Consider the following 14,304-nt stretch of genomic DNA (forward strand, 5'->3'; position numbering starts at 1 on the left):
ATGTCACACAGCCCTGCAGGGCACGCAACCAGCAAAGGGACACAATAGGACGTGGCACCTTGACCCTTCAACGAGTCAATTACAAGGAAGAAAAAAATTTAAGTGGATTAAGAGAGGCATAAACAGTTAATAGCAACCAAATGCAAGTTAAGGACCTATTTTGCTCTTATTTCAAAAAATATGTTTATAACAACGAGAAATGAACACTGTTTCCTGATAATATGGAATTCCTGTTAATGTTCTGTGTGGTCATGAAGTGACATAGTTATATTTGGTAAAAAAGAGTCCTTACCTTTTAGAACTTCAAATTGGAATGTCTGTGAATAAAATATGATCTTTGAAATTTACTGCAAAATCAAGTATACGGTGGGAATGGGTAGGTCCAGATAAGAACAAGAGAGTGTAGGGGTGGGTAATTGTTGAGGCCTGGGGGGGTGGGGCCTCATTATACTATTCTGCCTGCTTTGTATATGTCTGAATATATTCCATAATAAAAAGTTTAAAGAATTAAAAACGTTTGATGAAATATACCAACATTGACTTTAATCCTGAAAGTATTTTGAGACACCTGGCTTTGCAACAGGATACATATTAACCAATAAATCTACAGCTATTGGTGTTAAATATGATATCTAATACAATTTAAGCAACACCAAAATCTCCATAATTTTGTTCCAGGTTTTGCAGAACTTGAGACACTTAAATGAGCACAAAAGGATAGTGGACATCTTCCTGCCAAGGAAAGAGAACTATGCTGTGCAGTTCCAACGGTACACACACACACACACACAAAAAAAAAAAAACCAAAAAACAAACAAACCCGAGAGAAAGACAGGTGGTTTTAGTTTTTCCATATTATGAGAAGCAATTGCTGGCAGGGCGAGCTTTATTCTGCATGGAACCTGTGCCACTTGAGACCAAACCTCATTTTCGCCATGTTAGTTAGATAGTGGAGGATGGTAATTCCAAGAATGAACAAAAATCTGGACTCTAATAAAGATGAGTTCAAGGTTAAACAAATGCAGGCTGGGGTGGAGCCCGTTGAATGCACCCTTCTCATCTAAAACTCCACAGCCATTACCTACCTCACCCTGAGTGCTCAGAAATACAGACGCCTTTTCCTAACTAGCCTGGAGATTCTCCGGAAGATCAGCTGCATTTAATTTCTATATCAGTCTTGTTCTAAGTGACAGGCACACAAGATTTAAACCTCTCTAAATTGAGAATTTCCATATGGCTTTGGCCTTATAAATATCAGACACTGACTGATAAAAATTATTGTTCAGAAAAAAATGTGGGTATAGCTTGGAATTCTCCCCTGGGCACATTAATCATTGGCAACAAAGAACACTTAGGGTTGAGCCGTCCCTTGGGATTCTCTGGAAGCGTATGTGGGCAGGGGAAGGGAGGCTGTGCTGGGTAGGGTGACTGGTTGCCAACCACATGGTTTCTCCTCAAAAACACACAAAAAGATCATCATTGAGGTCTTTGCAGTGATCTGAGGTAATTCAGAAGCCACAGTGTGTGCTCAGTGCTCCTTAACTAGTCTCATTAGTAGGTTCACGTTCCCTCTTGGTTACTCTGTGCTCTCTGGAGCAAGAATAGGTCTCCCCCGAGGTCTGCAGAAAGAATGTGGCTCATAATGCCACTCATGTGTGTTAGTAGCTGCTGCCAGGGAAGGGGAAGGGCGGAAAAGGAGTCTTAGTTAAGGATACAGTTTCAGTTTCATGAGATGAAAGTTCTAGAGGTGGGTGGTAGTGACAGCTGTCAATAATGTGAGTGCACTTGATGCCACTTAACCTCAACATGGTGACACAGGTAGTTTTATGGTGTCTGCCACCATAAAATAAATTGGGAAAACAAAGGATAATATGCTTCCTATTTTCCAGAACAGGACAGACAGATGATCGTTCTCAGAAGTATGCAACTTAAACAGTATTTCCCCCTGACACACTTTTTTTTTTTTGTACCAGGGATTGAACTCAGGAGTACTCGACCACTTAGCCACATCCCAGCCCTATTTTGTATTTTATTTAGAGAAAGTGTCTCACTGAGTTGCTTAGCTCCTCGCTAAGTTGCTGAGGCTGGCTTTGAACTGAGATACTCCTGCCTCAGCCTCCAGAGCCATGGGATTTCAGGTGTGCACCCCCTGCTCAGCTGCATTTCCCTTTAAAATAAACTCATCAGAAACAAAAGTGAATCTATAAAATTCTTCTCTCCAAAATAAAAGGAGGCAGCACGCCACTTGTCATGTGAGCCTCACTGAGTGCCAGCCAGCTTGGTGGACAAGCGGAGGCTGCTCCAGGCTGGACCACACCAGCCGGGCCCCGGGACGACCTGGAGATGAGTGTGAGATGAAGAGGGCCCGCACACTGCGGCGGCATGCTGCTCCCGAGGCTGGCCCAGGAGGACGCCACCCACCTGACGGTCTGAGGTTCGATGGGAACCTTGCCCCAAGGGCCAGCTGAAGTGAGGACCCCTTCCCAACCACCACAAGACCCTGAGAGCCACGTTGGCACGATGGCCATAGTGTCCTGAGGAGCTGTTTCAAAGAGAGAAGCCACTGAGCAAAAGTCCTCCGTGTGATAAACACCCAGGGGCCCGTGGCCCCTGCTGCGCACTCACCCGTCGGAGCCCGGCCTGGAGGGGGTGCTGTCGGAAGAGAGCGAAGAGACAGACGCCACGGACAGGGGCCGGGAGGAGGAGGGCATGGTGAAGGACCGCACCATGGACCGGGGACGGCTGCCTCTTCTGTCGTCCAGACTTGAGGGCTGAGAGGGACAGAGAGGGAGGTGTGTGACGCCCGGGCCTGCCACGGCCAGACAGCTGCGTGGCCTCTGGACCCCAAGGGCCCACACTTTTGTTAACCGTCACCTGTTCTGAACTGGGGAGGAAAGTAATGATTATCTGAAAACTGACCCAACGTAAAAAATAACAGAGAGAACATTCTTGGTCTTTCCATTTTAAACTCCTGAGACGGAGACGTACCAGCCTGCTCCACAGAAGGCACAGAGCAGAGAGTGAAGCGTCTAGAGACACCAGATTAAAGAACGGCGGGTCTCTGGGTGAACTCGGCACATCTCTGCATGTCCACAGGGGACTTCTCCAGCTACAGAAAGAGGCTCCTGCCTCTGGCTCCAAGGTGGACTTCCTCTGTGAGTGACGGGGCAGGAATTAGAGGAAGCCACGGCCTGAGTTGCGGAGGCTCCTCCTCGTGGCTAAGCAGAGGACGGACGCTCTGGGAAGACGGTCTCTGCGTGGAATTGTGCACTCCCTTGGCATCTTGCTCAGCACAGAGAGAACCCGGCGTCACTGAGCACAGCATGTGCCCACCTCTGATGAGCCAGGAAGGGCTCGTGTACCTGCATCCTGAGCCAGACGTTGGCACATCTGCGGCTGCAGCTGCTGCACAGCACTTCAACCCGAGCACATGGGAGCCACTCTCCTGGAGGCCATGTCCTCCTGCCACTTCAGCCTCCCACCCTGCCACCCTGCCCATGCCACACCTCGTTCAGCTCGCCACTTACAGGTGACCTGGGATGGACCATGTTCTGGCCCTCAGGAGGGAAGGCTGGGTCTGTTTCTCAACATGTGATTCCAAATGAAATATGATTTGACTTTAAAGCTCCTTCCCAACAGCAAAAAGTTCAGAACTACAAGAGGGTAGGACGTGGCTAACGTTTCCTTAAAGGACCAGATAACAAGTGCTCAGGGTGTGCAGCCCCAAGGCCTCTATCAAAGCCAATGCACTCGGCCATGACGGCACGAAGGCAGCCGCAAACGAGACAGAGATGAGTGTGGCCTGTGCCAAGAGAGCCGGACTCACAAGAGCAGGCTGCAGGCCACAGTCTGACCACCACTGGTCCAAAGCGGCTGCAGCTAGAATGTGGCAACAGAGAGCCTTCTGCACTAGCCCCATGAGGGAGCCAGTGGACATCTCCATGGAGATGTCCCTTGTAACCGATCAGCCTCTATGTGGAAACTCAGAACAGTACCTATAGATTATTCCCAAGGTGAAAAGGTTCCCCTACTCAACCTGGGGCTCGGAGCCGTCACCCCTCCTTTTCACAACCTTTCTGTAGCCCCCGGCTCCTCTGTCCCTCGAGGCTTTCCCCCTCAGCCTCTTGGCTGGACCCAGAGACTGGTTTTGTGTCCTTGCTATTCCCAATGATCCAGGAAAGAGCTCTGTCGGCGACTCCAGGTCTACCCGGGCACTCACTGGTCACCCGGGCACAATCCCGCCCACCAGGCCCTTGCCTCTTCTCTCTGCCATCTCCAGGGCCGTGACCCTCTTCACATTTGAGTGAGATTGGCTGGCAGCCGCGGTCTTTCTCTGGCCACTTCTTCCACAGGTGCAGGCGTGAGTGGGTGGGCTTCTGGACACCCACGGCCACCCCATGACTGTGCAGCAGCTGCCTTCCTGCCTGCCCTGGAGCACGCTCTGCCTTGACTTCCACACGGTCCCCTTGGATGCAGGTGGGGGAGAAGGAAGAGCCAGCAGCCACAGACCCAGGTGAGTCTCTGTGGCCTGGAGGGGGGCCGCCTTTGTGCCCCAGCAGGAGGAGCAGTGCCCGGGAGATGCTGCTGAGCTGAAGTCGGGGACTCGTCCTGGGGCGCTGGCCAGCAGCCCCACTGCCGGGAGCACCCACACACCAGCTGACACATCACTAGGGAAGTGGTCTTCACAGTGGCCACAAGGACCTGGGCAGTGGGCAGGTGGTGGTCAGCCAGAGGCCAGGAGGTGGAGGCACCCAGTGAGGACAGCCCAACCTGGCTCTTGGGAGGGTCAGAAGGCAGCCTGGAACCTCCCATCACCCACCACCAAGGGCTGGCCATGCCCTTGGAAGGTGACCTGGAGCCTGTTGGGATGTGAGCAGGCACTGCGATGGACAAATGAGGGAGGACGGGGCAGGGGCGGGGGCCACTCCTGGGTGCCCACACTTGTGGCACCCCACAGGGTAGCTGTGGCTTTACTAGGTCACTTGCTTCACAATGTCTTCTTGATTGAGCAGAGACTCTAGAAAATGGGAAAAGGACTTTCATTTGATTCATCTGAAGCAATTAGAGCCTCGCCCGGTACCGTTAGGTATAGCTAGCTCCAGGGCCAGGACAACACGAGTGGGCTGCTATCTGCAGGTCCCAGGAGTGGGGGAACTGGAACAGGGTGGACTGGTGACTCTGGCACTGACAGCATGACCTTGCATAAAATAAGGAAGCCCTGTGAGCCTGTGTCCTCCTGAGCACCAAGGGAATCATCCTCCCACCTCCAGCAGGGTGAGGATCGATGGATGGTGCGGCTGGAGGCTGGTGGCCCAGCACAAGGGGCAGCCACCGCCTCGTCCTTGCTGCTGGCGCTATCTGGCCTGAAGCAACCACTCATTTCAGCTGTCTTGGCAGGAGCGACCCTCTGGCCCTGCCCAGTGCCTCTGAGTTCTGCATGGTTACCTCCCAGCAGGACTGGAATATCCAGCCTGACCACAGGAGCTAACTGCCCACCGAGTCATGGATTGGGGACGGGGTGCATTGGCAGAATTTAATCAAGGTGACCAGTGCTTCTGGAGAAGCAGGCATATTTCATGGTTTCCTGAAAATGCTTCTTTCCACATGTTACTCAACTCTGAGCTTGGGCTAGTCCCAGAGGGTGACATGCTGCTCCCTGGGAGGGGAGGCAGGGGCCAGGCCAGGGGTCTGTGATGCAAAGGCAGTGGGGGCACCCCAGCATCACTCTAGCAGTGATGCCACTAGAGCTGGTCTGGGGGTTCTGACCAACTGGGCAAGGTGTGCTGGCGGCCAGGCTGGGGAGGGGGACAATAGGGCCGCCTGGAGGCCTCCATGGTGGGTTTGTAGGAGGAGGCTGGAGAGATGGGTCTGGAGGTTCTAAGTGGCACCTGCCCCCTGTGGTGGTTAAGCTGAGCAGGTGGAGAGAGGGAGGAGACTGGCAAGGTCCCCTGCACCAGACTTGAAGGCAGAGGCAGAGGACAGGATGAGAAATGCAGAAATTTTCACTGGCACAAAGGCAAACCTGGGCCCTACCCAGTGCTGAAAGCTGCTGGCCTTCTTCCCCGGGCCCCTGGGCCTGTGGCTCAGCCTCAGAATGGTGGCCACTTAGAGCCCCAGGACTGGCAAGGTGAAGGCCAGAGCGAGGGGGCCAGAGGCCAGTGTATTATGAGTCAGAGGGTGTCCAAATCTCTTCCTGAGGCTTAGGCTGGCTCACAAAAATTGACAGAATGGTTTATGTGCTTTCTTTGTTTTTTTTTTTTTTAATTTTTAAATCCATCCTTTTGGAAGCAGGATGGTACCATATTGTTTTCTGAGTTGCTTGCAAGCTTCAAAGCCAGCTAAGACAGGAAGGACACATTCCAAATTGCTTTTATTGTTGTATTTCTCAGTGAATGACAAGCCACGGGCCTGACTCTTTGCCTGCTCAGAGAAGGCTGGCTGCAGGTTATCCTCTGGAGACCCAGGGCCCGGGGCCCAGGAAGGCAGCTCCTAGGGTCACAGCACCCAAGGGAGGGAAGCACTCCCTAAATTCTGCCCTCGATCCCCCTCCCAGCAAGCATCAGGGACCCTGGTTGCCCCACAGAGGGAAGGTTTGGTGAGGATGATGTTGACTGAGTGTGGTGGGAGTCACTAACCTTCAGCTAAGGGCAGCTGCCTGGAGCAGAGGACACCTGTCCTCAGGTAGGGAGCCAGTTTTTCTGCACATCACCCTCGCCTCCTACTCTTGCTCTTCCCCACTGTGACCTATGGCAAGCTCACTCAGAGATAACTGTGAGTGCAGAGACAGAGGTATGGAAAGTGCATGGTGAGTTCGACACTTTTCTGTAGTTTTGAAATATGCATAAAACGGTTGATGAAACAGGAAGCTTTTCACTTGGTAAGAAACTTTGAGAAGACACAAGTGTTTATTTCTTAGAAAGAATTAAAAGTGGCATCACATTTTGAAAGAGCTGCCTTCTGACGCACTCTGAAACTCTCCTTGCCACTCCACTCTGATTGCAAGGAGCTGCCAGCTCCCAAGCTATCAAGCACTACTCAAGGATTCTGACTTGCAGGAAGGGTCCTCCAGCACTGCAGAGAGCCCTGGTTTCCAAGCCTGTTTACCTGCGGGGGCGCCCGCTGGCCTGTCAGTCCCAGCTTCCCACCTGCTGGGTTTTCAGAGCCAAACCTGCAGTGTGTCATTGTTGGCTCACAGGCTCAAACCCTGTTGGGCCCAGGAATAAGAACACTCTCATCTGTTGAACATCAGGCCCTGGCTTGAAGACGCAGGGCTCAGTCATGCCCGGCAGGGGCTCATCTACAGAAATGAAACCGCACAGTTTTTTTTTTTTTTTTTGCATCAAACCTCAACTGCTCTTCCATTGTGCTCCTGACCCCAGCCCCTTTTATGAACTCATCACAAAAGTGCTTTTAGGCCCCCATCACAGCAGTCTCCTGCCCCCAACTGCCCGGGCTCTTGGAGGCAGAGTGATTTCCCAGCTGCTGCCCTTGATTTCTCTTCTGCCCAAGGCGTGCCTGCGTCCCTTGGCCTGCCATTCAATCCCTGCCTCCTTCTCGGCCTGGGTCATTTCCATTCCTCCCATAAGTGAGTCTTGGCGATAATTTCAAACATCAGGAGTCTATCACTTTTGCCTTCATGGCTATGGTCAAGGGTTTGACCTTGGACTGGGTAGCTCCACCAGTGCTTTGAGATGTCATGAGTACTGTTGCCCCGAGGGTTAGTTAGTCCTGTGTGTCCTGTGCCTGTGGGAATGGGCTCTGTCAGCCAGCCAAGCCCCATGGCCTCTGTGAGACTTCTCCCTGGCTCCTTGACGCCAAGGTGGATGGTGTTTAGAGCAGGTAAACAGGGCATCTGGAGGTCAAGCAAGTCCAGGAGTTCTGCCTCACACTGACATTTCCAGCTACTGAAGGAGGTTGCTGAGTGGCCAACTAATGGGCCAAGGGGCTGAGCGGGATCCCTCCAATCCCACCACCTCTGTGGGCATCACCTGCTCCTGTCCTGTGCCCCAAGCCCATCATAGCCGGACAGCCCTTCTCCCGAGTCACGGCCCACTTACCATGGTGCGGACGCCATACTGCTTTTCCACTTTTTCTTTCAGCTGCTTGAAACAGGCTTCCATTCTCTCATGAAACGGCCTCAGTGCCTCTGTGACTTTGTCTCCATGAATCCTGATCCCTTCGGCCAAAAATGGAATCTGAAAAACACAGAAGGCGACGTTCGTTCTCTCCTTATTTCTTGGTTAACGGTCTAGAGAGAGCAATGCACCCCAGCGGAGAGTGGAGCCGGCTGAAAGGCACCTGCTGGCTTCCAGATCAAAGTGACTGGTTCCTCGCCAGCAGGCCACTTCCCCCAAAGACGGATTTTCAAATGGAAAGCCCTGGGGTCCCCACCGGAGGTGTCCAGTGGGCTCCTGAATGCTGAGGCCCCTCACTCCCAGAACAGACTTCCCCGTTCACCTTCGTGGAGTTTTGAATGTTTAGATGTAACTTGTTCTGTAGGCAAAGGGTCATGTTAGAGCACACACATTTTTAAGGTAAGAATATCGCCTTTATAGGCAATTGAGAACCTTACTGCAAAACACAAAAATCTAATTATGTGTGATCTATAGTCCTGAAGGATATTCTTGTTTGGAAAGGAAAACTAAATTCATCCTTCCTTAAAACTAAAAATAATCGCTTCTCTGCCGACACTGCTGTCACAAGATATCCACGCCAACACTTCACTTCCAAGCGGGGAGATGACGCTGACCTTTAGAAGCGTCACAAGAGACATTTCATTCTTCCAGCTGCAGAGACCCCAGAGTTGCTCTGGTGGAGGTAAACCCAGGAACAGCTTCCCTTTCTGTCCCTGGCCGCTGCTCCCGCCTGGTGCCTGGACTGGGAATTAGACATTCTTCAATGCAATCAAACTAAGAGGCTTCCTCTTAATAATGACAATTAAATCAAAAAACTGATTAAAAACAGATTTCCTAATATGACAGAAGACCTCCCTGTACCAGCAGATTTATTAGTAAGAGGGATAATAAGTACACAATTGAATTTCATGTGAACAAATTCAAGACACCCTATCAAGATGAATCAACGCATGAAATGTACTGGGTTGCCATTTTTAGCCCGCAGCTGCTGCCTCTCTTGGGATCCAGGAAAAGGGGAACGAGTGAACCCCCACCTTGTTCCAGCGTGCCCAGCCTGCTCCAGGGCTGCACTGGCACAGAAGTTGGTTTTGCTGACAGTTGGGCCTAAACCCAGGGCACAGGCCAGATATCCCTTTCTGGCCAGTTAGCACGGAAAGGACGGTGTGCAGGTGAGACTCTAAAATAGACGGGACGTTTTAATATTCCATGTGAATTCCTCACGCAGATGGCAGCCTCCCTGGGGCCAGCCACAGTTTATTCAGGACCAGCAGCAGAAAGTGCTCACTGCACTCCTTCTGCTTCCTGAGCTCTGCCTTGGGAGATGACAAAGGCAGGCGGAGACCACTTTGGTGGCACAGTGAATGTGTCCATCGGGGTGCAGAGGCAAACGTGTGCCGGAAGGCCACCTCAAGGAGAAAGCACAGCCATCCTAGATACGGAAAGCATTTTTATTTAGAATGGCCTTTCTTAAGTGTGAAAAATGCAATCTAATCATTTCTGTGTTTTGCTGTGCTCTGTCGGCATGATAAAACTCCTAATTGGTCAGATTCTTTACATCACGGGAGCCGCTTGCTGGAGTAGAGCTGAGGATACTTGCTTGGGCGCTGGGACCACCTGAACTGTAATTTGGTGGTGAAACTTATAATGTGCGAGAATTCATGATTTTCAACAATCGGTGACAGTGACCGGAAAAGACCTTGCTAGAGGGTAGGCTATGGTCCCCGGGGTCTGAGTATCTGGGGCTGAACTGAAACTGTGATGTGATTCTAAATGAAAGAAAACAGAAAACTGTCCTGTGCATATACCCTCCAACGTATGAAGTGCTTCATCGACACAGAGAAGACACAGACGCCGACTTGAAATGGTCTTTAGAGACACTTAAGTGCTCAGCCTACAAAATATCTTAGAGTCATGACCTGCTGCAGGTGGACCTGGAATCTGCATTTCTCCGGGGGTTCCCAGAACTCAGAGAGCAGAGAGTATGGTCCCAAAGTCATACCTCCAGATGTTCCAAGTGAGCTTACAGTCTACTCTCAAGGCTGGCCTCCTAACGAGTGTGCTGCAATTAGTTTGGTCTCGTGTGTTCCCTGCATAGATGCCAGCCTTGCCGGCAGCACAGAATACCTAAAAGCCCTGCTCAGTGCTCCAGGAGCACGGGGCCTGGGGATGATGAGGGAGTTTGGTCTCTCTTCTTCCGTACATTTCAAAGGAGCAATATGTTCACATATAGCAGTTTCACATAAGAGTGTCCAGATTCATCTCTGGACACTGAGCAATGACAGGCGTGTTCATGGGAATACAGAGCTATGCCTTTGAAGAAGTGGCTCAGGACTGGGTGTCTGCTGCAAACCTGGAAGAGACTGCAGGTAGCCCTGCCTCTTGTGTGGCAAGGAGCAGCCAGCACCGTCCTCTGCTTTAGAGACAGTCAGCAGGAGCCCCTGAGGCCGACTGGCCAGGCTTCCCTGTGGGCCTTGGAGATGAGCTTGTACATCAGCAATGGAAACTGGGCAAATGAGTCCCAGGGCTCCCAGGAGGACAGCCCTGCTCCACCTGCCAGAGCTTCAGGAAAAACCCAAACCAAATGCACTAACAAACAAAAAGAGAACAAAGATCCTGATAACCCCAAAGTTCTTATTTTTAATGAACACATGACTCAATTACTGATATTAAGATATGCCTTTTCAAAACATTTGCAAATGAGAGCAAAATCACAGGTAATGTTTTGCATATGTATTTTTCTTTACTCTTTGATTTAATGAAGTTGCCAGAAAATGAATTCTTTCAACTTTCCTGTGAGCTGCTTTAGAATTCACCCTTTAATACAGTTATTAGGGGTGATGACAGAGGGCTGACATAAGGTTGCTCTCTGGGGAACAAATTATTTTCCTCTGTAGGACTTGAAACTCTTAAAATCCAATTTGCTGTAAAAGCTTACGGGGGGAAAAAATCAATAGAACTTTTGCAGACCAAACTAGTTTTTGTGTTATAGCATTAAGAGGAGTTTTGAATTTTGTACCCTTTAGTTTCTATGGCATCTAAAATGGAATCATTTGAAATTTTAAGTCCCACGTTTTAGTAACGGAGACTGCTCACAGAAGGCTTGCATTTCCTGCAAAGAAACCAGCGTTGGCCACCAGTGCCCCTTCCTCTTCCTGTCACCTCAGAGGGATCTGACCACAAAATACTTCCCAGGCAAGCGGATTTAAGGCACATACAGATTTATGACAGAGTCTAAGTATTTCCTTTTGAATATAATCCTGTGTGTGTAGCTGAACACCCATAAAAATGGCTATTATAGAAAAAAGAAAACAAATTAACAAATCTTGGTGAAGATGGAGAAATGAGGACCATGCATCATAGCTGGTGGGAATGTAAAATGAAGGAAATCATTTCCTGAAGGAAATCTGGCAATGACACAAAAAAATTAAACAGAATTTTATATGATCCATGAATTCTTGTTTTTTGTAGATGCCACAAAGCATTGGAAGCAGGGACCGGCACAGGTATCTGTGCACTCATATTCACAGCAGTGTGAGTTACACTAGCCACAGGCAGAAATAACCCAAAGGTTTATCAACAGATGATCAGTAAACAAATCCTGGTCTTTCCATGTAACGGAATATTGCTCAGCCCTCAAAAGAAGAAAATCCTGACACACGCCACAGCATGGATGGACTTTGAAGCCATCCTGCCCAGTGAGCCAAACCAGATGAAGAGGCAGATGCTGAAGGAGTATACTCAGGAGAAGTTCCCAAAGTTGTCAAATCCCATGGAGGCAGGAAACAGAATGAGGAGCACCCAGGGCTGGGGGAGGGGAGGGGGGGTTGTTTGATGGGGACAGAGTTTCAGTTTTGCAAGATGAAAAACATACAATTCAGTGCTGCTAAGTACCTTCACATTGTTGTGAAGGTACTTAACAGCACTGAACTGTAGTTTAAAAATGGCTAAGATATTGAATTTTGTGGTATCTATCACAGATTATATGCTTTATAAATACACATATGGTGTGCATATATAAATATAAATGATCAGAATTATAACAACAAGTCCAGCCTATACATTTGAATGCAAGTTAGGCGGACCTCTAAGTCGGCTGAAACCGCTCAGCCTCACCACCCCACGCGTCTCCCTGGCCAATGTGCTGGTGTCAGAGAGCCAGGAAGAGGAGACTTGCTGGGACAGTCAGGGTGAGAATGCCCAAGAGCTGACTCCTCAGAGGAACAGCCCTGCCCAGTCAACCGCACAGATCTTCAGGCCCCAGCAGGGAGCCCAGGACCCCCAGCGTAGCCACGTGGCCTGAACGACGCCCCGCCCAAGAGGGGCAGGCCCCCTCCATTTCCTCAGCCCAGCACGTGGGGTTCTGATCTGGTGACGATGGGGACAGCCCCCTCCTCGCCTCCCACATGACGAGTGGGCAACCCAAGGGACAGGGCAAACAGAGGTGGAGCTCCCCGAGAAGCACTCTGGATGTCCCCGGGCCACGGAGCCAGGAGGGTCTGAGACACACAGGCACATGGGAACACGAAGCACCCTCTGGGTTAGGTTACCCACCCTGAAGACAATGGCCTTCCCAAAAGGGCTCGGTGGCCTCAGGAGCATGAGCAGAAACAAAATACCATGCAGAATCTCCCCTGGGAAAACCAAACTGAGGACACCCGCAGCCCAGAGCCTGCCTTGGAGCGGAGAGCGCCGCAGCTTCCGCGACAGCTCCCAAGACAGCAGAGGCTTTCCTGAGACAGGCTGTGACAAAGGGCTTCATGCCTCTAAGTCCTGGCTGATGTCAGAGAGAGATTTTTCTAGCAGCTGAAATAACTAAGCAGGGGGAGGAAGAGACCTTGTTCATTTGCAAGAGAATTTTCTGGCTGTTCAAGTTGATGAGTGCAGCCCGGGGTTGGGCCCATCATGGCAGCCCAGGTGGCTTACCCAGGGGCACCTGACCTCAGTCGAAAGTCCTCCATGCTGGCAGGCAGTGTGCAAGGGGCCCAGGAGACCTGAGCCTAGACCTGTTCCCCCATCCCCCCAGGCAGGCCAGGCCACCACTGCAGACTCTACCTGCCAGGCAATCAGGTCCTTGAGCTTCTCGATCTGAGCCAGGGACTCGGGGTGCTCCTGCAGGTAGCGATCTGTGAAGAAGGCCTGTGGAGACAGACAGCCCTCAGTGCACCTCTCCTCCAACACAGAAGTGTGCACCTCTACCTCACACCAGGCCACAACAGATCCTCGACCCTGCTCTCCCCAGCTCACTCCAGACCTTCTGTCACACCTTCCCCAGTCCCAAGACAAAATGTTAAGGTGAAACAATAAATGGCCCGTGGGCCATTCACAGCGATGCCCCAATGCTGAGAGTCCAGCAAGGCCACAGCTGATCTAGTCACCTGGCCAAGTTGGGGGAGATTGAACACCACCCAGCCAGCTGCACCCGTGTCCCCACCCTGCACCTGCCCCAGGCTGGACACAACCTGAGGGATACAGAGCATTAGGGGAGGGCCACCTTTTCCTGCTCTCTGGCAGTGCACTGTCTGTTTTTCCTGGTCTAGATCAGAGGTCAACAAGCTTTTTGGAGGAAGGGTCAGACGGTACACATTCTAGCCCCTGCAGGGGCGGCCTCTGCGCCTGGCCACGGCACCATCACTGCTGAGGGAGCTCAGTGAGGCCAGGTAGTTTTCAGGCTTTGAGTCTGGAAGGCTCAGCCTGTCCTAGTGACCCCGAGCATGCCACATGCCTTCTCGTAATTGGTGAAGCCCCCCATGACAGCAGGGTCCACGATGCCATTCAGGAGCATAGACAGGGGGTTGACGGGCAGGCTGGGGTCGTCCAGGTGCTGCTGCACCATGCTGCTGATCTTGTCGTTCGTCAGCTGCATGGTCTCAATGGCATTCTCCAGTGGGCTGATCTCCACCTGCAAGGAAGAGAAGATGGTACCATGGCATGGCCACATCCGCTGCCTGGGCCTCACCAGAGGAGCATGGTGTCCTGGTGGGGCAGGCTACCTCCTCTCCCCAACACCATCTCGCAAGAGATGGCTGGACGTGCGGTTGCTTGTGGCCGAGGCAGGAGCAGCTGGGGATTCTATCATCACTGTTATGGAACTCTCATGTGGAAATTCCAAAGAAAGAAAGCAAGGCTGCCCGGCTGTGGTCACGTGTGGTCATCCGGGGAAAACACTCAG

The 14,304-nt window shown here is 51.3% G+C and overlaps 1 protein-coding gene across 5 annotated transcripts in view; it reads right to left on the bottom strand.

Moving 5' to 3' along the window:
- Positions 1-14,304, bottom strand: part of Dock1 (dedicator of cytokinesis 1) — a 461,323-nt gene that overhangs the window by 29,764 nt on the left and 417,255 nt on the right. For all 5 annotated transcript variants that reach the window (XR_013427043.1, XM_078024305.1, XM_078024303.1 and 2 more), the window contains exons 45-48: positions 13,858-14,034; positions 13,188-13,271; positions 8,058-8,195; positions 2,626-2,771 (exon numbers count right to left, since the gene is read on the bottom strand). Coding sequence is in view for 4 of the 5 variants with exons in the window: in XM_078024305.1 (XP_077880431.1) it covers positions 2,626-2,771; positions 8,058-8,195; positions 13,188-13,271; positions 13,858-14,034 (545 nt within the window). In the remaining variant the exon portion in view is untranslated. The remainder of the gene's footprint in view (positions 1-2,625; positions 2,772-8,057; positions 8,196-13,187; positions 13,272-13,857; positions 14,035-14,304) is intronic.

This window comes from Ictidomys tridecemlineatus, chromosome 1 (assembly GCF_052094955.1).
Source record: "Ictidomys tridecemlineatus isolate mIctTri1 chromosome 1, mIctTri1.hap1, whole genome shotgun sequence".
NCBI classification, from domain to species: domain Eukaryota; kingdom Metazoa; phylum Chordata; class Mammalia; order Rodentia; family Sciuridae; genus Ictidomys; species Ictidomys tridecemlineatus.